Source organism: Pteronotus mesoamericanus, unplaced genomic scaffold (genome assembly GCF_021234165.1).
Source record: "Pteronotus mesoamericanus isolate MK-2021 breed Mesoamerican mustached bat unplaced genomic scaffold, CSHL_Meso_final contig_24, whole genome shotgun sequence".
Lineage (NCBI taxonomy): Eukaryota > Metazoa > Chordata > Mammalia > Chiroptera > Mormoopidae > Pteronotus > Pteronotus mesoamericanus.
This window is the reverse complement of record NW_026555100.1, coordinates 17,750,861-17,776,930: the sequence shown is the minus strand read 5'-3', so window position 1 is coordinate 17,776,930 and position 26,070 is coordinate 17,750,861. Positions and strand designations below refer to the sequence as shown.

The 26,070-nt window shown below is 41.1% G+C and overlaps 1 protein-coding gene across 1 annotated transcript in view; it reads left to right on the top strand.

The window, feature by feature from the left end:
* Window positions 1-18,368, top strand: part of BICC1 (BicC family RNA binding protein 1) — a 257,023-nt gene extending 238,655 nt beyond the window's left edge. Inside the window, exons 18-21 of the mRNA XM_054572762.1 lie at window positions 5,477-5,633; window positions 8,856-9,016; window positions 12,594-12,693; window positions 17,909-18,368. Coding sequence (XP_054428737.1) covers window positions 5,477-5,633; window positions 8,856-9,016; window positions 12,594-12,693; window positions 17,909-18,039 — 549 coding nt within the window. The 3' untranslated portion in view covers window positions 18,040-18,368. The remainder of the gene's footprint in view (window positions 1-5,476; window positions 5,634-8,855; window positions 9,017-12,593; window positions 12,694-17,908) is intronic.
* The last annotated feature ends 7,702 nt before the right edge of the window (window positions 18,369-26,070 follow it).

Genomic DNA, 26,070 nt, shown 5'->3' with positions numbered 1-26,070 from the left:
AAATTGATGCACTCTAATACAGTGTGCTCTTTTTTGTATCTTCTCTCAGAGTTGTTGATCAGCTGTTACATTTAGATAAATGTGTTTTTGTTAGGAGGCGTGTCATAAATGCTAGAGCAAGGCTGAGACGAAGCAAAGGACAGATGTAATGATATTCCATAAACTATATAGAGTCCCTTTATCCAAGGGTATCACTAGCAAGTCCACCATAGGGGGAAAAGGCAAGTATTCAATAAAAACAAGTTTTCAGATATGGGTTAAAAATCCAGTGTGTTCAGATATGCCAGGAACACAGCAGGAAGTATCACAAACAAGAGCTCGAAAACTTCGTTTCCCAGATGTTGGCTGCCCTGCTCAGAGTGACACTGGGAAGCTGGCATCCGCGCCACGTGGAGGAGGGACCCAGAGTTCCTGCCTCCCAGCCAGCCATGCTGCACGTGGCTCAGTCAGCTAGGCCTCCTCGGTTGCAGAGCATCAGACTGTGGCTGGCAGCCTTTTGGGAGTGGGGGTGGCGTACGAGAGAGCACACTCACGCCGCACACGGCACTGGGAACACTACGCAAACCCAAGCACGGATGGACATGATTGCTCCAAGAGCCACAGTGTTCAACCGGAGCACTGCAGGCGGCGAAGCAAACACTAACGAAGGGTTCTGTAATTGTTAGTCTAATAATGAGCGTTGGTAGGTTGACCTTGTCTTCTCTACCTATTTTCTTTGTCATAAATTAGACTGTTGATGAAGGGTAAAAGCAAACGTGCATTTTTTTCTTTGTCTCTTTGAGTAAGTGAAAAAGAATGGTCTTCTGTGAATTCCATTGTCAGACTTCCAGTAGCAACCTGGCAGGCTGCATTCAAAGACCAAAGCTACTGCCAACAGCTAGGATGTGGGCGCCATTATGAAATGTTTTGCGGCTCTAGGAGGCACACCCCTTTTTCTGCCACTAGAGCTCTCGTGGCAGAGGTGCTGTGGTAATTCTTTCAGCCGAGACCCCCACAGTCTCGTCTTTTTCGCTCACCTTTGTTTTGGTAGGGTGGCGTGTTCAGTGGTTGATAGTGTTGCTATACTTGCAGAGATTAAATATTTCGCTGGAGAAATGCTAATCCAGTTCTGTTCTCAGAGACACAGCAGTAAGACAGTTTGATGATCATTCTGATAATGCAGTGATCAAGGGCAGGGGCTGCAGGGTCGGACGGCCACGCGGGCTGTGGCTTCACTCCTTTGAGCCTGTTTTCTCATTGAGTTTGTTTCGAGGATGACATGGGAGAGGGCATCCAGTGTGCAGCATGGTGGATGGTAAGTTCTGAGTGAAACTGAGCAGTTCCTGTTATTTCTGCTGGATAACTTTACCCTGGAGAAAACCAAGAGCCTGGTGAAAGATGGGATTATGTATATGAATGCTTATTGCTGGAAGTATTTCTGCACATTTGAACTAGATATGCTTTTTATAGCCAAAGGAATACTTCAGAGTATTACATGAACACATAATGCACTAGTGATAATTATCTTAAATCACATTCATTTATTTCTTCATGGTTTATAGGGTGCATTTTCATCCAAGCTTATTCAGGTCTTGCAAACTCCAGCGGGGGCAGGGTGGGCAGAACAGTTCAGTGAGTGAAGTGTCTCACTTGAGGTCATGGCAGTAGGTGTCAAAGGAAGGACTTGAATTCATTTTACAAGATTTCCATATACTGCTTATTCTAATGCTTTAACCCAAGAGGGTACATAGCAAAGGTGATATGTAAATGATTAGAGCCATGTTGCCATACCTTAGCAGACAAAAGAGTCCCTTGGAGAATTTGCTAAAAATGCAGATTCTTGCCCCAGGATCTCACTCATCAGGCAGGGGGTGGGAACCAGGAATCTACATTTTAAGCAAAAGCCTCCTATGATTCTGAGTCGAATCGGCACCCCTCTCTACCCTGCTCCACTGGTACATAAACAAAGGGAACGATGTGCAAATGATGATGTCAGAACCGACTTTTCTGCTCTGGCACTTTCCCAAGGATGGGAGGACCACTTTGTGTGGCAGGGGCCTGACTCAGTGGCTGAACCCCCTCCTGTGGCTTCCCTTGCTTTGTCCATCTTTGTTGCACCTTCCTGTCTGTCTTCTAGTGGCCCAGTCCTACTGAAAAGTTGGGGGAGGGGGTGGCCAGCTAGCTCAGTGTTCACCACGTAACCTGCATTTATTTGTGGCCCCTTTAAATCCTACAGATGAAAAGACAAAATCAAGCTTTCTTTGGGCTTTCAAGTGTTCAAATTCTCCCTGGGGTGCAGGGCTTGAACTTTTACTCACACATTGCAAATCCACTGAAAGGGGGTACCGGGGCCCCACAGGCCTCACATAACACAATCTGATACTCTTCAGCAGTTGCTCTCTCTATTCTGCTATAGCTCAGAGAGGTCAACAACTGGGCGGTGAGTGAGGATTGCTTGTTTGGTTAAGACATGGGGACGAGGTGGGATGGAGAAGGACGAAGGGAAAATGGAAGCTGATTTTTACTAAACAGTTGACCATGTCTCTGCTTATAGCACTAATATTTTAAAATTAGAGAGTGGCTAGAAACACTGTTTTTCCTCCTCCTCCTTCAAAGAAAACAGAACCAAAGGGAATCAGTAGAGGAAGCGTGTTCAGCCCGCGGGCCCTGATGGGTGTGGTGCTCCCTCACTGGTGGCCAGGGACCAGGCACTCGGAGCTCCCTGTCCTGGGAGAATTGCTTGAGGCAAGAAGTCGATGCTTTGAGCTCTTCCTTCAGGTCACCGAGAAGCTAGACCTGAGCGATTGTTTCCAGTTTTAGGGCCACTTTGCGAAATTAGCCTGTTCCAAAAAGAGCTTGAGGCTTCTTTGTTTGTTTTCTTCAAGGCTCAAAAATACGACCTTATCTGCTAGATATACTGTGACACCAAAGGTCAAGCAAAAGGCTGCTTGGACCTGCAATAGATGTCACATCAACAGAGCTATAAAAGGCCTGGGATTTTCCTTTTCTCTTTGCCACTCAAAAGCATAAATAATGCTCATATTCTCTGAAGCAAATAAAAACCTGCATTGGGGGTCAAAGATTGTTTTTAATTTCTCAGCACTAAGAGTAATGAGGTTGTCCAATTACTTTAAGTCTTATAAATCTAAGAGTGTAGGTGAGCTTTAGATTAATTAGTAGATAAAAAACTAGTAGCTATCACAAGAGTATATTTTACTTAATGTTTTTACAAATCACTGTGTTTAGCCATGTCTGACATAGTGTGTGAAGGAAGTTAGCTTAGATCTTAAATGAATGGTTTTTTAATACTCAGAAGAGTTTAGATGCAGAATTTTTAAAGTATACACAACTAATATGTAATGATCTCATTAATGCCTCTTGTAGTTACGAGTGTTGAGCGTGTTGCTGTTTCCCTTGCTGCATTGGATTTTTCTGGTTGAAGTAGAATGTTAAAGATGGTTTTAATTGAAAAGCTGGGATTTTTTTGTTTTTTTTTTTTTTTGGCGGGTTTTTTGTGGTCCCAGGAGCCATCTTTCCCTAAACCCCTTTCCAAAAGTCAGCCAATAACATTCTATAGATGTAGGAAGATGCACCTATGAGATTCTGTAATTCCACAGGTATTTATTAAGCAACATCTATGTTCCAGACACCATCCTAGGCATTAAAGACACAATGCTTGAATCCAGGCTCTTGCTTTCACCAACAGAACTAACTTTTTGATGTGTAGAGAGTGATAGAGAACAAGTAAATAGAAAGACATTAGTTAATAAAATCCCCTGATAGATATGAAATAGGCTGCTTTAGATTGGGTTGTGATAGCGGGTCTTAATGAGATGACATTCAAGCTAAGACCTAGATGACAAGAAAGGGCCAGACTTCTTAAGATCTAGGGAAAGAGTGTCAGGCCAGGGAGCTGCTGGCGGGCTCATCCTGAAGTCAGAGCCGGTCCTAAGTTCCTGGGGCCCAGGTGGATGGGGTGGTGGAGCGTCGAAGGCAGGTTGCAGAGCTAGGCAGAGGCTCAGTCAGGGAGCGCCTCAGCCCGTCGGAAGGTGCCGGAGAAGCGGGACAAGACTTCGTTCAGAGGTGTGATTAGTTCTAATTTGCATTAAAAAATCAACCTACTCGCTTTATGGAAAATGGGTTATTGAGGTAGGAGGAAAGAATAGAATTGGAATGTTCATTAGGAGCCTGCTGGTAACAGTTGTGGAGATGGAGAGAAGCAGGTAGATGTGGCGTATATTTAGAGATGGCACTGCTAGAGCCTGCAGATGGATTGGATGTGGTGAGGGAAGGAGGGGTGAGGACGCCTTGATCGGCTGGGTGAAGGGTAGAGTCACTTACCGAGATGTAGGAATTCTGAGAGGAGTCAGTTTGGGTGTCGCTGGTGGGGACAGGTCTGTAACAATTCAATTTCAAACACTACACATTGAAAATGCCTGTGAGGCAGAAACACAGAGGGGTCAGATTGGCCACTCCATGTTCTCAATTTGAAAGTAAGGTCAAATTTGGAGGTAAAAATTGGGGAGTCATGGATTTTATTGGAAGAGGTAGAGATTTCTTAATAAGAAAGTGGGGGGAGGGAGAAGGGCGGGAGTGGGAGGAGAGAGAGAACACACGGCTGGGATCGAGCCCCAGGGTGCTAGGACACCTGGAGTAGAAGCGGGGAGGGAGGTCCTACAAGGCTACAGTGAGGTCAGCAGGAGAGCTGGGGAGGGTGGTGTCGTGATGCCTTGAAACAGGAGGTGTTAAAGGAAGCCATGGTCAGCTGTGGTGAGGCTGCTAGGAGACTGAATTAAGCGAGATTATTGAGATGAATAGTGAAGGATTCTCTTGGGATCCCTTAGTGAACATAGAACTCTGAAAATCAGAGAATCTTGACTTTAATACTCTAGATACAGTGCAAAGTAAGATGTCTGTAATATGGTGATTAAATAAATTTAAAAAATGAATAAATGGAAGTTCAGTGCAGCCTTTGAGATCTTTTAAATGATTATTTTTATTTTGACTTGGAGTTAAATAAGGTCGATTTTTCCAGGTATTTGTAATTTGTGGGAGAGATCCTATTTAGATGAGGCCAATGCAGGAGAAATGCCAGATCTCTCCCCAGCGTCTGATGACTAGCCTGGGAGCAGGACTCTTGTCAAAGCATCGGGCCTGCCTATTCCTCCGTTATTTGCCCTTCTCTGTGATACAAGGCAGAGACACTCTCACAGGTTCTTAACAGGAGTAAGTCTATACTGAGGACTCTCAGAACCCTGCTGGGCACCCTCATGATGAACAAAAAATTCACTGTGCATATTGCCGAGTCCTTGGTGGCTGGCATACAAGGACGTAGATAGGTACCACAGCCTTCTTCCCAAGAATCATCGCTCGCGGCTCACTGCAGTGGTTAGCCATGGAAGTAAATGGTGGGGGTCTACTGAGGGTTCTTTTCCCCTCCCACCTCAGGAAACCCACCTTTTTAAACATTTCCTTGTTTGGCTTTCTTTGTTTACAGGGCTCATCAATGTCCCTCTCGAGATCCAACAGTCGTGAGCACTTGGGAAGTGGAAGTGAATCTGACAACTGGAGAGACCGAAATGGAATAGGATCCACAGGTCACAGTGAATTTGCGGCTTCTATTGGCAGCCCCAAGCGCAAACAAAACAAATCAAGTGAGCTTTGACTTTTAATCATACTTTTAGATGTAATCAGCTTGAAGTTTATTTGGTTGAGGATGATGTTAAAGTATAAAGTCTAGACTCCATGTCTTCAAGTATCTGTCGTAACTCATCTGCCACCTCCTCTGTGAAGCCTCCCTTGTTTTCCCCAGTGGAGCAGACCAAGTAGTTTTCTGTTTCACAGCATTCTGTATGTGCTCCTACTCTAGCACTTGTCATGCTGAAGTGTAATTACGGGTTTACGTTATTGTCTCTTCCTGTAGAACTTGAGTTTCATGCCCAGGGACTATATTTGTTCATTCAGTAAACACTTATTAAGTGCCTAGATACTGGACATTCTCTTAGGCTGTACCTTATTTGTTATTTCTTCCCAGATATATACCAGTGTTTGACACCTAGTAGGTACTCAGTTTTAAATGCTTCTTGAGTGAATATATGAATGAGTCATGCACACACAAACATTCAGAAAATGCTTTTTCTCATCAGGAAAAGACAGGGGCATAAGGATATTGAGAAGAATGTGATCAGATTTGCATCTTGAGCAATAGAAGAAAGTCTACTCAGTGGGTAGTGACTTAAGGTGAAAAGCAGCATTTGATATTTTAATTGACAAGATGTAACTGAATTGACATAAATAGAAGAAAAAAGTGTGAAGCCCAAGGGTTCCAGCTTTAAACATACATTGTTAAAACTCAGCATGAGTTGAGTGGTTTTGCCTATAACAGAACCCACACTTTTGGGCTGTATAAAAAGGTAAACAGACAAGAATCAACAATAGTAATCACAATAGATGCCTTTCTTTAGGGTTTTGGGAAAATTTGGAATCCTGAAATACGTAGCTTGGCGTATTTGAAGACTAGGTAAAGAAAAGCAATCTAAAAGAGCATAGTAGACACTCAGCAAGTCAGTTGTTACTGTCGATTAAGTTGGCCCTGCATCAACAGTCTCATTTGAAAAGACCAGTGTGGTCGGTGTCCGCCAAGTTTAATAAGAAAGCACGTCCACTCTCCCCTGCCCAAGTGTGCTGTCTGTGATGGCGTGGGTGCTTCCTACCAGCTCGCGCTGGGCCCTCCATCCCTCACAGAGGGACGGGACTGAGAGGCCGGCTGGTGGCGGGTGCCGGCCGAGGGGTGAGAATGGTCTCCGTTCTGTAGCCCAGTACAAATTAGTTTTGTGCCTCTTCTTTTCTATCTTTATCTCCATTCCCTTCACTTAATGCCTGATAATTAAAGTTGACTAAACTTAGCTGCACTGAAGTTTAGGATTAGGGTTAAAATACAGGGATTCACTAATAAAAAGGAATCATTAAAGAATCACAGTTATCTTGCTTTTGTTAGATATTTTAAGAAAGTAGGGGGTTTAAAAGAGAATACAGAATGAATACAGAATCTATAAGTAATTGAAATGAAGTGTAAAGAAAGTTATATACTGTAATAGACATCACTAAGGATACTTTATTTTAGCATATTTGTTTTTTGAAATTTTATTAATGTACTTGTTTAACCCACTATATGCAAAATAGTATTTAATCATGTTACCTATGTAAAGACATTTTAATGCAATATTTTACATTCTTTTTTTGTACTGAGTCTTTAAAATCCAGTGTTATTTCACTTATAGAACATTTTAATTGCTAATAGTCACATTGGCTAATAGCCAATGGTTGTTATATTAAACAGCACAATTTTAAATAATTTTTTGACACCCTTGTCAGTGTTACCGATGTCTGGGTGTTCTCACACATTCCTGTTTACACCAGTTGTCCCAGTGTTAATTCTCAGTAACTCCCCCTTTCACTCTCAAAAAAATAAATTTATCATTTAGACAGTGAAGTCCATGGTCAGCCTGCTGTGCCGTCAAGCCCTGTGGTCCTTCCCATGTGCTCATCATACTCTGCTTTGCCTCACCCTTGACCCAGAACCTCACTGGTCACTCTTTCTCAATCTTTTTTTTAAAAATGACATTGGGGCTTTACCTTCAAATGGTGGAATGGTCCAGGGCTGAAGACCTTCAGAGCTTGGTCCTGGAATCTTTCTCTTACACATTCTCTCCACAAGAGATGAAACATCTATTTTTGAGAGAGAGAGAGAGAGAACCCGTATCAAGAAATTCCTTCCACTTGAGGTATATAAAGAATTTCTCAATTGGGAGATGGAAACAACTGAAGAAAGTAAATAGTGGCACCTAAAACAATGCAGAATGCCATGCTTAGACTTGGTGACTGCACGCATGCCAGAGGAGACTGGGGGGGCCTGATTGGCTAGGTGAGCGTCCTCTTTCCCTCCTCATCCTCTCCCTGGGAATCCCTTGGGAAGCTGCAGCTTTGATGTAAGAGGGCCAGATTCTCACGTGGACAAGAGCCAGTTGTTGGTCGGGGACGGAGCACTGGCTGCACAGCTCTGCCAGAACCTCCACAGCAGGTCCTTAAGAGTGTTTAAATATTTGGTCAAGTGCTTGGCATGGCTCCCTCGTCCATCACCCAGCTGTGCATGTAACTGCGCCTGAGAATCATAAACAATGTGGAGAAATCTCTGCCCATCAGGGCAGTTGCAGAGCCAGAGCAAAGCTCAGCATTGCTGTCTCAGAATTTTTCTCAAGAGACAGATTTATTTCTGTTGTAAATTAAATCTGGGAACTCCAGCATCGTTCTTTTCTCACTTCATGACACTCAGTTTTGGAGGCACTCTTATTTTGTGAGTGTACGGCCCAATGATATTTTTGTAGGGAAGGAGATTTATGTGGTGCATTATCATAGAATTCCTTTGACCACAGGTGAGCACAGGTGTGGAGATAGAGAGCCATTCTGCTGTCCCACCAGAGCCTGGACTTACCGTGACTTTCCATACCTTTATTGTTTCTGAAGGACCCTTTTCCCAATTCCTTTTAATTCACATGCAATCAATTACAAAGAGCAAATGTTTCTGAATGCTCCAGGTGAAAATGATTAATGATTATTAACTGCAGCAGCACTGTTGCTAAATTGCTGCCTCCCAGGTATAACCTTTTAAATGGCAAGAGTCACTCTGAAGGCACTAACCAGCATTTCCTTAATGAAAAGCCAGTGCTTCATTCAGTAAAGGATTGCTCTATTTCTGCAGCTACTGTTCTGTTCACCCCAACAATGAAGTTGAAATATTTGAGTGATTAAAACTTTTAATTAAACCTTGTTCTCTGTGGGCATTTGCACTTCAAGCCTGTCTCTCGTTTGCCCTCCAGCGGAACACTATCTCAGCAGTAGCAATTACATGGACTGCATTTCCTCGCTGACAGGAAGCAATGGCTGTAACCTCAACAGCTCTTTCAAAGGCTCCGACCTTCCTGAGCTCTTCAGCAAACTGGGTCTGGGCAAATACACAGACGTCTTCCAACAACAAGAGGTCAGTCACTATTTATTTACTTTTCCCAGGCATCTTTGTTTGGGTTGTGTGTATGACGACTTCTAGAATGAAATCACTCATTGACCTATGACTGTGCTTTCACTGAGCATTTATTCAAGTCTCATAGCTTGTTTTTCCTGCTAGGAAAAACGTGATCTCATTTCTTATTTATTTAGTGCAACTAGTACACATAGGATAGCAGAAATACAGAAAATGGTGTTCATAAAAAACACACCTTCACCAGTTTTAGCTAAAAGACCTATTCATAGGAACTTCTGATTTATATCTCTATTAAGGTCAGCAGCAAGTCTGCATGTAATATGATTTCACTGTTATCTGTATAGCACTTAAAAGTAAATAGCAGTGTCTGAAATAAGCGGGTGGTTGTTTTTGATCCCATCTTAGTCATGTGACTGACGTTTGAATGTAAAAGTAATAGTATCGGAAAATAAATGTGTGGTAATTTTGACCCCAGCCTAGTTTTGTTACAGAAGTCTATTCTCACAGAACATAGTGTACTCTTTACACATGCTAACTTATTAATTAACTTACTGTTTGGGTTTTGCCTCCACTGAGACAGAGCTAAGATGGCTCTGAACCATTGTTACTGGGGAGACGACGAGACCTTGGTCCTTGTCTTCTTGAGGGAAAGATTGCAGTCAAGAGACAAAGTGCAGTAAAGCAAGAATTTATTGGCCACAGCTAAGGCACACTCGGGACGGTGAAACAAGGAGGGGCTCAGCACAGAAGCAGCACCAGGAGAGCCCAGGCTGGCCTGCTTTAGCTCACTGGGAAGTCAGAGAAAGGGGGCCTCAGGGACGGGGTCAGGGTGTCAGCCTGGGACGAGCTGCCGCTGGCCGCTGGCCCCCTGGTTGCAAGTCCCATGGGGTCCTTTAGAGGTTAGGAGATGCACGCCTATGGGGGAAGAAGAGGAGGGGGGAAAGGCTTGGGCGTGCTCCCCTGAGGGAGAGCCCAAGCTGGGTCCTTTGTCCTTTGGTTTTTCTCTCTCCCTTGCAGGTGGGACTCTCAGGGGAGGTTTCAGGGGAGGGTTTCAGCAGAATACTCATCAGCTTTCCGGGTGCGCTCCTTCAGGGTTGTGGTCTCTGCTGATTGGCGAGTGCCAGGGTAGAGGTCATTAGTCAATGCAGCTGGTCCTGAGGCAGCCATGGGGTCACCTCTCTGGTTTTGCTGCTTTTCTGGGCCTGGAATTGAAATATAACTGAGGCCTAGGTGTTATCTCTAGGGAGGAACGGTCAGGGGTTCCAAACCGCATGACCATGACACGCTAGGGGAGGAAGGGTTATTTATTTTAAACAGGTTGAAGATTGAGTTACCCTGGGTGCCAGGTCCTTGCTTCCCAGTTTTGCTTCCCCTTGCTCGCCACCCTGGGCTTTCCGCCCTGGTGACCCTCTGCACCTGGCCTGTTGTCCTCGCTCTGCCCATGACGGTCTAACTGCCCGCAACAATTCCTGTTGTGGATTTCGGTCTAACGTATCAGCCGTGGCCATTACATGCTGGCATAAAGGAAGGAGCATGGTTGCTTCTAAAAATGTTGTCATTTTACCAGGGCAGGCCAACCCAGTGCAACAGAAAGTTAGAATAGCTCTACAAATACATCTGTTTGATCCAGGTTTGATACTGGTGGGCTTTATTTTATCTTAGAGAATATCTAATTAAGCTGTGTATCAGTCAATGAAGAATCTAGAATTTTTACTAGGTACTACATATCGTAAACTTAAGGTATTGCCCATGGCTTAATAACTTAAGTTTGATTGCTGAACTTTTTTGCTTTTTTTAATATCAAAAAAAGATGTGTATATTGGATTTTAGGGTATTAATTTAGTTTTCTTCTCCCTACATCCAAATTGGTGTTCATTTAACTAAGGACTTTGTAAATTGAATAACATTTTCATCTTCAGTGCATCAAGGAATTGTAGTACTTAGCCTTTTACTTAGTTTTGCTGGTTAGATGAGGGTGGCTCATTGAGAAGTTCAAGGACAGAAGTATTTTTAACTTGTCCAAAAATAGAACGTCTCCATATAAGTGGTCAGATATTTGTCAGTAATATTCTGGCTCTGTTTATTTATTTCCTATTTGAAGAAGCATAGAAATAAATTCATTATAGGTACTTCTAATGCAATTATTTCCAAAAGGAAGAAAATATAATGCAAAACCAGGGTGGCTTTATCTAGTGTTAACTTAACTAGAGCAGTGGTCAGCGGACTGCAGCATGCAGACCTTCCACTTGATTTTGTAGACAGAATTGCAATGGAACTCAGCTTCACTTACTCATTTGCACATTGTCCATGGTTGCTTTTGAGCTAAAAGCAGCAGCATTGAGTAAGCAGCAACAGGGATGATATGGCTCACAAAGCCTAAAATATTTACTGTCTGGCCCTTTAAGAAGAGTTTGGGGATTCCTGAAATAGAGTCTCCGTTAAATAGAATTACTAAAAACATAGCTTTAAACCTATGATAAATGATAACTATGGTATATGATAAAAAGGTTTTGCAAGATCTGGATGTAACTTCTAAATCAAAACAAAATTTCAGAATAAGTTCTTATAATTGAATAAAAAGTATATTTTACTCTTTTTGGGTGTGTTGGAATTTGGTACTGCTTTCTTCATTTAGGGTAATTTCTAACATTCAGATGTGACTTAATAAGAATCCCCCATTACGTAACCTCATGAGATTTATTTTAAACAGGTTGAAGATTTATTTAGCAACTTTCCCAGATATGTCCACACACATTATTATTAACCATTGCTGCTCATTATTTTACGCTCTGGGTGAGCCTGTCGCTTTATAGCTACAGTCGTTTAATGCCTACAGCAGCCCTGCAAGATACCCTGTTGTCACCCTGTGTAGACACAGAAGTACCGTCAGAGTCAGAACCAGAGCCCGTGTCTCTAGCCTCGGAGCCCATCACCTTGCTGTTCTTCCTCACTGTCTTCAAAGGCAGGGGTGGGATCCTTGGGCTGCTTCCCTCCCCGCTTTGCATTCTGGTGCCAGAGAGTACAATTACTCTGTTCCTGGAAACACGCAAGTGTGCCACTTTCAGATAGTCTTCCAGGCGCAGCCAAGTGAGTCATGGATCTGGTGTGGTCTGGGAGCTATTCTGTCATTCTGATGTGTAGGGCACAGTGGAAGCAATCTCTGGTATTTATCATTCAGTTTCTTTTTATAGAGATATACTCGACCAATTCAGAATTAAAACTAAGAAATATTTTCTCTCTCCAGGATAGATACGTGTTCTTCCTTTATCAGTTCACAAAGAACGTGCAGTTTCTATTTCCCTTTCTTGTCTTGGCTGCCAGGATGCTCAGACCCAAGTTTTTATCTCAAGTTGCAGTAAATCACTGGCTTAGACGCAGTCTTCAGCTAGGACATTTTTCTTTCATCACCTTAATTACTTAACTCTTGTCCCTTAGGTTTGTGACACCACTGTTCTTTTTGGGAAGTAGGCAGAACATAATTAATATGTAAAATAGGTGTAACAGTTGAATTGAACCTACAATGAGGAAGAAGATAAGTATTTATTATATTCGTTACAGATTACTTTTTCACCCACAGATCGATCTGCAGACATTCCTCACTCTCACAGATCAGGACCTGAAGGAGCTGGGGATTACTACTTTTGGTGCCAGGAGGAAAATGCTGCTCGCAATCTCAGGTGAATATAAATGCTCGCACTCATCTGTGAAAATCTGAATAGCCTCTCCAGCGGTCGCAGCCGCGCCTGCCCGTTCACCCCTCACTTCCTGCCCTGGCACCTTGGCGGTGTGGTTTCAGAGTGTTTTCCCACTAACAGTGTGACAGATGCTGAGAACACCCCCACTCTTTCATCGAGACAGTGCCTGAAAATGTCACCTTCCGTGACAGCGTCATTCCTTAAACACATTTCTTCAGCAAGATTTAACCAAAATTGTCCATTGCAGAACATGAGACTGGGGAGCAGTTTAATTCTCGTTTTTCTGTGGTTGTGTTAATCAATAAGCATTGGGTTAGTGAGTAATTATTCTGGATTGGCTGTCATGGTTCAAGTACATGTGCCCTTGTATACCAACTGAAGTCATTGCACCAGTGGAAAAAAGAATATTCTTTGGTATAACTGGAACTTGGCAGTATTACTTGTCTCAATGCTTTTTTTTAAAATTTTTTCCTAAAGTTTTAATAGAACTAGTGAGTCACAGAAGGGTGTAGGATCCTGAAAGTAGTCCCAGAATGAAGGAAAATAATGTTGTCTCCCAGACTGCCTTCTGTGTGCATTGGTTTTATATTCTATCCTTTACAAAATGCTCTATACATACTTATGGGGTACTTCCTATTTGAAAAGAATCGAGCCAGAGGATGGATGAGTCAGGAGTTGGCAAATACTTAATAATGTACCAGCAACAGGTATTTAGAGAAATGTGAGGGAGAAATTTGGGGTCAAAAAATGGGGTTACTTTTTGAAGACTTTGTGATGAAGTTTCTAGTGTCAATTATTGTGTGCCAGGCGCTCAAAAAGAGAGACACACCATGGGCAGAAGCTGAGTTTGGGGGCACTGAGAAAAGGACGTGGCTTTTCCGGAGCACTGAGGTTGCAGGCTGCGCCTCTGTGAGGTTGGCAGTAGCCTCCGACTTCAAGGCCTTTGTAGACAGCGTTCACTAATCAGATCAGCAAATAAAATGTAAAACCTCAGTTTTCCATTTCTTTTAGCAACAGATTGCATCTCCCACCCTCTTCCCTACAGGAACTCTTATCTAGAGACCTAATATCTCAAGCAGACAGAAGCAGAGCAGCTTTGAAATCGGGGTGGAAATTCAGCCCTTAAGCAGCTTGTTAGGTTCCTCTATAGATAAACACGGTTCTGCACACGTCAGCTGGGGAGTCTTCCCCCACCCTGTGTATCCAAGCGGCTGCATAAATGGAGCTCCAAAGGGCAGATGCTTTTTCTTCACTCACAAGATCAGCTTGATGCAGTGCAAAGGGCACTGTATTTAAACAAGGAGACTTGGGCTTTGCCGCTGCCAACTCATGAGTCCTTGGGTCAGTTTGCAAACCATGCAGCTGGATTGGCATAGATGGTCACGTGAGGTTACCTTCTGTTTCTCCCTCTGTCCTTCCACATGGTGTATCATCAGTTTTTACAGGATGTGTTGTTCAGGGGCCTCTCACGGTTTTCTTTTTTATTGTGTACAGCAATAGGATCGTTTTTTTAAACTTGTTTACCCCACCACTCAGCCTCAGAGGGCTGTTCCTAGAACCAACTTAACTTCACCTATTTTCATATTCTACTAATTTGAAAATGAAATTTATACTCCTTGAACTTTTTTTTATTAACTCACATAATCTCCATGCCTATATTATTAAAATAGGCCTTGGGCCACGCACATTTATACCAGAGAAGTGGCCGCCCCAGATCTCCGTCGTCTGTCACGAGAGACCCTGGACTGCCAGTGTAATGAGAATTAAGTCCGTGCGCCAGCCCAGCCCCACGCTCTGTAAGGCTTCCAGCAACACGCAGATATCTCTAAACACTTCCATAGGTTCCAGATGGATTGTTAGGGTCTTTGCTTGGCACACATTTGTGATGTATTCCAGGTGGGTTCAGGGGAAACAGCAGGGGTTTGGAATCCTCTTTTTTAAAAAAAATTTTTTTCCTCCACTCGTCACCTTCATTGTGGTTCTGTCGAGGGTATATGCATGTACTGCTTCTACAGCCAGCCTCTCTCTGGGGTTCACAGGTCCTTGCTTTTTAAGGGAGTTAGACTTTGAATAAAATGCCTTATTAATGCTCTGCCCAGCAAGAAGTATGTGAATATTTTAATAATTTCACCTCACTTTGTTGGGTGCATTTGTTTGAACCTAGGAGATTGTTTTCTCTGCAAGTTTCTATTGAGAAGCCCTTTATCAGAAAGCTGCTTTTTCCAGTTCAACTCATAACAAATACATCCATTTATAGCCTCAGAACATTCCATTTCTAGATAGGTGTAAGATAGCTGGGCAGCCTTGACTTAACATTTGTCTTGTGGTTATATAGTTTGGTTAGATACAGATTTTGCTCATACTTTTTAAAATTTTGTGGAGCTTTATTTTTACGTATAATCAGTTCTTTCAGTGCAAGGTTTGGTTCTTTTCAAAATTTGAGGTCAGAAGACGTTTATGTTAGTGTTTTAGCAGGAGAGAAGATTTATTTCTCATAGAAATGGATCAGAGAAGAAATTTACTTTCTTTTTCAAATCCATGGTTTTTTGAATTTAAAAAAAAAAATTCTCTCAGTATTTTAGTAAGTAACCAAATGTACAGGGACTAAGTGAAAGGAAGTTTAGCGCCCTGTTGACAGGCTTCCCACCACGGCCTCAGGTAGATCTAACATTTCCCGACCTATTCTTTTAGTTTGTGACTCTGTTCAGATCCGCAACAAGATCCTGAGAGCTGCCAGGATTGTGTGAACCTTGGAATTTCAAAGAAAAAGGTTGGTATTTTCCCAAACTATCCTTTAGGCATACTGCGAAACACTCAGAGGAGGGAGTGTGATTCTTAATTTAAAAACAACAAGAAAAAGTAAAGTCTCTTCAGTCGGACTTGATCCTTGATAATCTCTCTAGAAGATTTATCTCTGCTTCATATTTGGAAGTATGTGTCTTAGAAATTACATTCTGTATGGAATGGCTGAATTCCTTCATGATCATTTTATACTCTCAATCTAGTCGATAAGACTTTTCAGAATGAAGTTTTCTTTTTTTATTTTTAATTTATTTATTTTTCCAAATGCATTTGTCTCTGCCTTTAAGACATTGAAAACAAGAAAAACAAGAAGTTTTCAATGTCTGTTAAAAAATTTGTCGTCTTCAATGGCCCAGTTGTTTTCACGTGCTCAGTTGGTCATTTTCTGTGTGATAGGGGAGAAGAGTATTTGACCTCATTCATTCCTTTCCTGCTCTATAGTATGGGAACGTATGTCCTGATTTGTGGGTTACTCACCCATGAGAAAATGAAGGCCAAAGAAGGTATTTTACGTCAAAGGTGATTAAATCTTCCCAGGTTGTGTAGGGGAGAGGATTCATTTTTTTCTTAACTCTCCTACAGTTGCCTTTAAATATTTTAAATTCCATCTTGATTTCTGAATTTCTGTTTGCTTTTATAAGTAAGATACGTATATTCATTTTTTACTAGGAACGTCATTGCTACTGTGACTACCGTGTTTCTGCAGGAACTTGAAACAATAGCCAATCTTATGAGCATGCCTGCATGTTTTAAGCTACAATTTTCTATTTAAAAAAAAAATGGTATAGTAAACTATGAAGTAAAACACTGCTACCTGACACACATGAAACCACCAGTTTCTCACATTTGTATTCCTGATGTTTGATTGGCCTTCTCCACATAGTGGATGAATCAGTGCAGCCCTGGGCCTGGCCTCTTGCATCAGGCAGGATTATAGCTTGTGTGGACAAGTTACTTTGGCTATTTTTAAAACTCAATTTCCGTATCTATATAATAGAGAAGGTAAAATTATCTACCCCTTTAGGAGAACTTAAATAGAACCAAACAAATACAAAGTGGTTGTCATATAATAAAGCACTGTTAATTTTTTTTCTCCCTTAAGACCTAAATGTGAACAAAAGAGAGGTATCTCCATTCTTGCATCACGTCTATGGGGCAGACGTTTATATTTTGCAAGGCAGAGAGGTGCAATGTTAAGGGTGCCGGTCCGCTTTCCAGAACTCAGGAGACAGGAGCCCTTCTGGCTGTCACTGGAGCAGACCAGGGCTCGCAGTGCAGTGTCAGAATTCAAAACGGGAGAATACCTGTGTGAGGTTGAAACAGTACTGAGTACTGTGCCCATGTAAGGTGCTGAATGACTGGCTCCACCCTGCTAAAAGAGAGAGACAACTTCAAGCATGTTAATTACATCATACCTCTATTCGAAATGAGTAAGTTTAGAGATACTTGCATTTGGTGGCTATCAGAACCCTAATTTCCAGTCTCCCAGTCTGACCATTCTGTGTACTTGTGTGAGTTCCCTAGCAGGAGTTCCAGCCGTGGGTTTGAGGATTTGTATGTGTGCGTGGTGGTGGCAATAGAGTGGTTGTGTGGCTGTAACCAAGGTAGGCTGCTTCAATTAATTTTTACTTGGAAAAAGATAAACAGTGTTTTGTAAGTTCTCTGGTTTCGTTGAAATTGAGCATCTTGGATTTTTCCTTGAAAATTTGGATTTGTTTGGTTGTTTTCAGTTGGATTTATTTCCTACATGGTTGCTGTTTTTACTATAAAAGTCCATTTTTTATTCAAGGAAACCTCCCGCTGACACGCTTCTTCACACAGCCCTTCTGACTCGAGGCACACAGGCCTCCGGAGCTGGTGGGCGGTGGCTGAACGTCACTGTGCTCCTTCATTACTCTCATGTTTAACGTGGCGTCTTCTTTTCATGTATGACTCTATGATTTAATGCTTGCTGTATTTGACATGGGTGAGTGTGACAGCTGTAATAATTTTCTGTGTCATTGGTAATGCATCCTCTCATGCCTTTCACCAGCGGTGATGGCCCTGCTCCCTTTGCCTCTGAAAGGACATGTGCGGTAGGTCACACTGTCTAATTTGTGTATCTAGAGTTTGGAGGGTTCTGAGAGTGACATCTCCCCCAGATAGTCTACAAACAGCAATAAAAACTATTTGCTGTCCTTGGTTCTCAGCTAACAACATGTTGTCTTTAAAATCAGACTTTTAGCATTTGAGAAGTGTCTTGACCATTAACTAAAGGTTTTCCTTTTTCTACCAGACTTGACTTCCCCCCCACCTCAAAACCTACAGTGTCATCATTTTCTGAGCCCTACTGCTATGTCCTGTAGTTTACAGAATTTCTCCATTGAGCTTCTAACAATTCTCTTTCTCTCCCTAGAACTAAATAAAAACCGAAGAAAGCTTTTTGAACCACCAAATTCACGCACCTCTTTCCTGGAAGGTGGAGCCAGTGGGAGGCTGCCCCGTCAGTACCACTCGGACATCGCCAGTGTCAGCGGCCGCTGGTAGCAGCACGTCCAGGCACACACCCGCCAGCGCCCTCGTCAGGCTGGCCGCTGGAGCTCTGTGGACGGCCTTCGCTGCGCCCCGTCCTTAGCACTCTGGTGTCTGGTATCAGGACCAAAGCATCTTATTCACACCTGAATTTTGTGCCCAAAAGGAAGAAAAGATGTTTTTATGTCATCATACAGAACACCACATGCGGATTACTTTTTAAAAAAACGGTAATTGGACAGAATTTGCAATATGGGGGTAGGGCTTTGTTTCCTGTTTTTGTTGACCTACATAACATATGCACTGATTTTTTTTTTTTTTTTTTTTTTTTTACCTAAAATGAAGGATAATTTGACATCTGGGATGCCAGAAAACATTGAAGTTATTGTTCGCCTGTTTTGTTTTTGTATTTGGGGATTTAAAAAAAAAATAATCAAAGTGGAATTTTCTGGTACTGCTTTAAAATAAGTATTGAGGTCTTTCAGCACTTTACACTTTCTAATTTCTTGTCCTGTGGAAATTATCTCTCTCTCATTTTTATGTTACCTGATGTAATGGTACAGATCAGATTTAGTCACATTTTTCTGACTGTGTTAAAAGTTTTATTTGAAATGGTACTGGATTATTAGTTTTTGTGCAGAATGTTCTGGACCAGTTCTGTTCATTTATGTCAGCATCCTAGAAATAATTAACAATGAACCTAGTTCACTGTAAGAGGTGCAAAGAAAGACCAAATGAACTTTGCAATATTAACCCTTTGCAGTTATCATATTTAGCTGCTGCCTATATTGCTAAAAATGATTTTAATGGTTGTCTAAAGGCAAAGGGCTATTTTTAGTATACTGGCACTAAAGGACACTTATTTATATCAAACTTTTTATTTTTAGATATTATAAGCATACAGTACATTGATTAAATTGATATCTACTAGAGATTTATGGTAGAGAATGGACGGCATTCAATAACTGACTGGAGCCCTAGATTGTCACTTTATTTAAAAAAAGACAAATAATCATCTGACAAGACAGCACTGTTGCCATTAGGAAGAGAAATAGATTACTGTTCTTTTCATGTACACATTAGCTGTGCTCCATATGGTCAAAGGACTTTCCTGAAACCATACATGTCTGCTTGAAGTAGACTTATGTTTGTTGAGAACAGAAAGACTTTATTTAAGTCTCTAGGGTGACAGTTTGTAAAGACAGCGGAGTTCTGAAGTAAGAGGAAAAAAGGACTATTTTCTAAGTGGCTAGACTCATTGTTAAAATCTTATACTGTGAAAGTTCAAGAAATTGGGCAACATTGTTTCCTAGGTCTTTTCAGACATCTTATTGTGGATTTATGAAGGGTTTTCAATTTATGAAGAAAATCACTAAGTGCCTCTCTTTCTTCAAAGAAATATTATTTCCAAGTGTATTAATTTGTTGGAAAACCTTCCCATAGGAAATGTTGTGAATTACTTGTACTGTAATGACTTATTTATGTTCATTCTTTTAAGATTTTCTACATGGACATAAACCACTGTTGCATGCTCTTAGCAGAAGGCATTAGATAAGCATACGTAACAATTGGGGACTTTCAACAAATGCCAAATCAGAAATACTTGCCTGACATTTTTCCATGGCTGTCTTACCATGAAAGAACAAAAACTGAAGAGAAATTTTGCACACAGAAAAATTTTCACTTTAAAAAATTGTGTTGGTTACTTTGAAGGCATAGATAATAGACCTGTTATAAAATTATCAATTATAATGGCACTAAGCAGATGTCCATTCGGAAACTAAACTGGGTCTGCTTACGGATGTGACACTAACTTGCTCCCTTTGAAAGGACAGTGGGGTCACCCTCTGCACATCACATGCACACATCGTACATGGAGCGCCCCATCTTTTGTGGCTGTCTGAACACATCATGCTACACACTCAGCACGGGAATTCCAGGTTCGTCTCCCATTCAACAACTCAGTTCTCTAAAATTTATCAATTCTTTAATAAAACTTTGCCAAATAAAAATCATTTGGAGCTCTTTTCCCAGCCCTCTATCATGCATGCATTTGCAACACGAGGAAGAGGGAATGAATTTGCAGTATTAAGTTAATGATGTTTTATGAACAGTGCTTTATGCCAAAGGGAAAACTGTCCCAATTAAACTAGATTAAATAGGGTGTTTAAAAATAAATAAGAACACTGGAAATTACTTTTCTCACTTTCTCTTGAGGCAAGGAAGGGAATATGACACTACAGTATACGGTGTTGTCAGTGTTATATGATGCACAAAATATTTGGATTATTTGAATAAATGGTAGTTTTTAATCAATCTGTGCCTTAATAGTGACCAATTATCTGTAAATATAGAACAGATACAGATTGTATTTTTGTGTGGGTTTTTGTCCTTTTAGTAATTTTTTTAAAAAATGAGAGGTGGAATTAAACATTGAAAATGGGAATTTTTCTAAGCTAATCAATTGTTATATGAAAAATAAATTTATATAACCCCTTTGTATTGCCCTTGCTAGATGAAATGCCTTTTTTGAAAAAAATAATATTTACATAAATTCTATACCTGTCTTTGTTTTCTAAGAAAACCATTTTTTTTTAAATTGCGTCTCTTTCAGCAGAAGATGTTCCTGCGGCAGAATTGACTATGCGCTCATTGTCCTGCTGATTTTCATTGACACCCCTCATTTCACCCAAAAGCTTAGGCTCTTTATTTTAGCCAATGAGTCCAGGGCTGATAATCCGTCACTGTTCCCATGGCCACCCATAGGTACACACAAAATGAGTAATATTAAGGACAAGGTTTTATTCTTGTTCTTTCTTTTACAAAGGCTAAAATGTATGACCACTTTGACAGCCTCGTCCATCAGCAGAGGAGCTCCTTGTTCGGGGGCTGCTGGGCTGCTTGACCCAGGCTTCGATTTCAGAGACTGACCACCGTGCGGTCACACTGAATGCTTATTGTGCTCGCCCTGAGAGTCTGTCTGAACTCATTCTCAAACAGAACTGAGACCGTATTACTAACCCTGATGAAGTGTGTCTAAATCTCAAAGAAAATCTAACTGCCCATTATGCACCCAGCAGTATCTCCACTTGAATTATCTGTGGCAGTGGTTCTTAAAAATTGTTTCTAGCACAAGAGTTCTTTTAGTACCTGAAATCTTACCTGGGACTCCAATATTAAATTACCATTCATTCACTTACTCATTATATAAATGCCTAACGAGGGATTAGTAAATTGCAGGAGTTCTAGAAACAGCAGTGAACAAAACATAAACCCTTGCCCCTTACTAAGCTCACATTCACAATGGAGAAGGGTGGGGCCGATGAAGAGGGACTGGAGCTTGGACTGTCCCCGCCCTTCAGCGCAGTCTCCACGGGTGTAAAGCATCCCGAGAAAACGCAAGTGCTGTTCAGAAACCCCCAGACTTTTACAAAACTCTTGAAAGTACACATCTCAGAGCAACAGGCCTGTGCTTTCAAATGCAAAATATTCCTTTCATCTACTAGCCCTCCTTTTTCTAGGTTTCATAGGCTTGATTGTATTCTCAAGAGTATGTGGCTAAAAAAGTTATGACTCAGTTTTATAATTATACTCTTAACTACATGACCCGTTACTTCCAGATTTGACTCCAGATGACTGCGGTATTTAGAAATCAGGTTTACCTTGAAAGAATATGAGATTGCTCACTACCAGTGAGGATATTCTAAGAATGTAGTCAGTAATTAATAGAGAGTGATATCACCAAGACAGTGACACAGGTTATCCCTGATACCATATCCCCTCACAAGAACAACTAATAGCTGTCATGGGCAAAACACCATTGAGAGAGCCCTAGGCCCTGGGAGTGAGGCTCAAGTAACTCCCTGCACCACAGAGACCAAGACAGCTGCAGTAGAAAGGTAAGAGGAACGGCATTGTGCGGACTGCACTGTCCCTCCCCCTCCCCCAGGCCAGTACAGCACTGTGCAGAGGGGTGTCCCCTGAGCTTACTGCTCCCCTGGTGGGGAAAGAGCCCAGGATGACATCCAGTGCCCCCAACATTGTGGGTCACTTCATGGGAGCTGGTATACGCTGGTTTTACTCCTGGAGATCACAGAGGAATCCACAGGGCTCAACCACTGCCAATCTGACTGCTGAAAATAGGGGGAAGCCCTTCCAGCCACTAGCACTTAGATCTCAGCAGGCAGACCTCCTTCTCACAGGAGCCAAGCACTAACGAGGTTCACCTGCTCAAGTGTGGAATCAAGTTGGTGGTATAGTCTCACCAGGGAAATCAGTGGCACGCAGGTGGTTTGATTTGGGTCCTTAAATGAATTTTGCAGGCCGTAGAGCCTGGTCTGTCCCTGCCTAGGCAGAAGGGGCGACTCAGCTCCACCCTCTGAAGAGCATGGCTCCCTTCCCCCTCCTGACAAAAAGCACATTTGAGAAAATTTGGGTATTAGCTGAAGTGGGCCCTCCCAGCTCCTCCCAGGCAGGAGCATGGCCCTAGGCCCTGTCTGGCAGGAAGGGCTGGCTGGAACCTGGAGGCTGCTTCATAACCCAATAATGCCAGACAAGATATGGGCAGGCAGAATTGATTGTCCCCAGAATAAAGCCAGTAGCCAAGTTCAGTCAAGGAACTTGGGGCATGGCCCAGCTTGAATCAAGTACCAAATAAAAAGCCTCCGTCTTGGAGATATCTCTGCTGCACTGGGCAAAGAAATGAATTCATAGCCCCACTCATTGCTGAATATGGGTACCTTACCAAATTGCACCAGAAGCTACATAGACCTTCCAATAGCTATGCTTACAGGGACACTTGAACAGATAGCACAGCCTGTGGCTTTCCCTGTCCTGCAGAACCAAACCAGTGGCCTCACCTGACCAGCATATTCAGTGTATACTCTTAACCAATTTAGTTCCCTAGACAATAAACTATGCAGATCCTGGGTCCCATCCTGCTGCCCTGCTAAGGTAGGAAATTTCATTCAAAGCCCTACCTGCTTCTCAGGATAATACCCAGTCTTGCTCAGAGAACCTAGGCAACTTTAAATGCCTTCCTACAGTCTCACATGGGCAAGGAACCAAGCCATCAATCCTATCTTAACTTAGTGACCCCTCACCCCTAACATCAGAACTTGTTGCTTTGTCCACAAATAGACCCTAAGAGCAGGCCCCACCTGCCCAGAGACATTACCAGCGGACCCATCCATAAACCCAAACTGAGCTGAGACTGTCTTTACTGAAGTGAACCCGCACACTCCGGGAGAATAGATAAATTATTCAAATGTGTGGATACCACATTAGGACTCAAGGATTATGAAAAATCAGGTAAATATGACACCACCAAAGGAAACTGATAAAGCATTAGTAACACCCTCAGGAAATGGAGATCTGTGAACTCTCCAGCAAAGAATTCAGAATAATTCTCTTGAAGAATTTGAGTGAACTACAAGAACATACAACCTGACACCCAAACAAAATTAAGAAGACAATTCATGAACAAGTTGGACAAAGAAATAGAAACCATTGGGCAAAAACACTGACATCCTTGAGATGAAGAATACAGCTGAAGAATTTAATAGAGAACTTCAAAAGCAGATTCAACCATGCAGAAGAGTCAGTGACCAGGAAGATGGGACTTACGGGACACAATGACAAGAAATAATATTTGCATTATGGGAATTCCAGAAGGAGAAGAAAAAGAGAAAGAGACAGAAGGTATATTTAAAGCAATAATGGCTGAAAATTCCCCAAGTCTGGAGAGAGAAATAGACATCCAGGTCAGAGAGGACCAAAAAACCCCATATAGGTTGAACTCAAATAAAAGGGTTACACCAAGACATATAATTAAACCATCAAAAGTCAAAGACAAAGAAATATTAAAAAACAGCAACAAAAGAGAGAGGTTGCATCCAAAGGAATTCTAATAAGACCATTGGTGGATTTCTCAACGAACTCTTCAGGCCAGAAGAGAATGGGAGGATGTATTCAAAATATTGAATAACTGTCAACCAATAATATACCTGGTAGAGCTTTCCTTCAGAAATGAAGAGAGAGAAAGACTTTTCCTGAACAAACAAAAGCTGAGTGAACTCATCACCTGCCTTACAAGAAATGCTAAAGGGGGTTCTTTGAGTGGAAATAAAGGGATGATAATTACATCATAAAAACATACAGTAGTGTAAAACAGGTTATATATATATATATATATATATATATATGGTCAAAGTTAGTCTGTAATATGGTAATGGTGGTGCTTAATTCACTTACTAATCTATTTTAAGTTAAAAAGCAAATATAAAAATAACCATAACTATAATAATCAGATATTAGTTACATAATAAATATAAAAGTATATAAATTGTAACATCAATAACCTAAAATACAAGGGGAAGGGGAAGTGAGAGTATAAAGCTTAGGAATTCTATTGAAGTTATTAAAATTATTACAATTACAAGATATTTTATGTAAGCCTCATAGTAACCACAAGAGAAAAACCTGTAGTAATGACACGAAAGAACATGATAAAGCAGTCAAGGCATACAATACTACAGAACAAGAAGCAGAAATAATGGATCAACAAAACCAGAGAACAATTTTAAAAATGACAATAGTAAGTTATTACTTATCAATAATTAAACATAAATGGCGTAAGTTCTCCAATCAAAAGACAGAATGGCAGAATGCATAAAAACAAAACCCAAGATTCAATGATATGCTGCCTATAAGAAACTGAATTTATTCTTAAAGACACACAGACTGAGAGTGAGGGGATAAGAAAACATATTTCAGCAAATAGTAACTTCAAAAAAAGCATGGATAGTTATATGAGACAAAACAAACTTTAAAAAATGTTGAAAAGAGACAACATGATATAATGATAAAGAGATCAATGTATGAAAAAGATATGGAAATCATAAATATTTATGTGTCCAAGTCAGAGTAACATAATATGAAAGCACAAACTAACAGAGATAAAAGAAGAAATAAATAGCAATGGAATAAAAGCTGGAGACAATGAACTACCAGATATATCCATAACATACTACCCAATGGCAGCAGAAGAGATGTTCTTCTCAAGTGCACATGGAACATTTTCTAGGAAAGACCATCTGTTAGACCACAAAACAAATCTTTAAGAAGATTGAAATCATACCAAGTATCTTTGACCACAATTACATGGAGCTAGAATTAAGACAAAACCTGGAAATTTCACAAACATATGGAAATGAAATAATTCTCTTGAACAATGGATCAAAGACTAAATTAAAGGGCAAATAAAAAAGTATCTTGAGACAAAAATGGAAATACAACATACAAAAACTTACGAAATGTAGCAAAAGCAGTTCAAAGAGGGAAGTTCGTAGCAATAAATACCTACATTAAGTAGCAAAAAAAAATCAATAACCTAATTTTATGTGCTACGAAACAAGAAAAGAAAGAATAAACTGAGCTCAACATTTGCAGAAGGAAGAATACAGATTACAGAAAATAGAGGACAGGAAAGTAGAAAAGATTACCGAAACTAAAATTGGTTCTTTGAAGAGAGAAACAATACTGACAAACCTTTAGATAGACCAACCAAGAAAAAAAAGAGAGAGGACACAGATAAACAGATTTATAAGTGAACAAGGAGACATTAAAACTGATAACAAAAATACGGCATCATAAGAGGCCACCATGTACTACTTACATGCTAACAAACCAGACAACCTTAAAGAAATGAAAAAAATCCTTATAAACATACAAACTACCAAGACTGGAACAGGAAGAAAGAGAAAATTTGAACAGACCAGTTAAGACTAAGGATATTTAATTGGTAATCAAAAATCTCCCAATGAAGAAAACCCCAGGATCAACTGACCTCTATGGTGAATTCTACCAAACATTGAAAGAAAAATTAGTGCCAATACTTATCAAACTCTGTCAGATAATTGAAGAGTAGGGGATACTTCCAAACTCACTCTATGAAGTCAGCATTACCCTAAAACTAAAGCCAGAAAAGGACACTATCAAAAAACTATGGGCCAATATTCTTGATAAATATAGATGTAAAAATTCTCA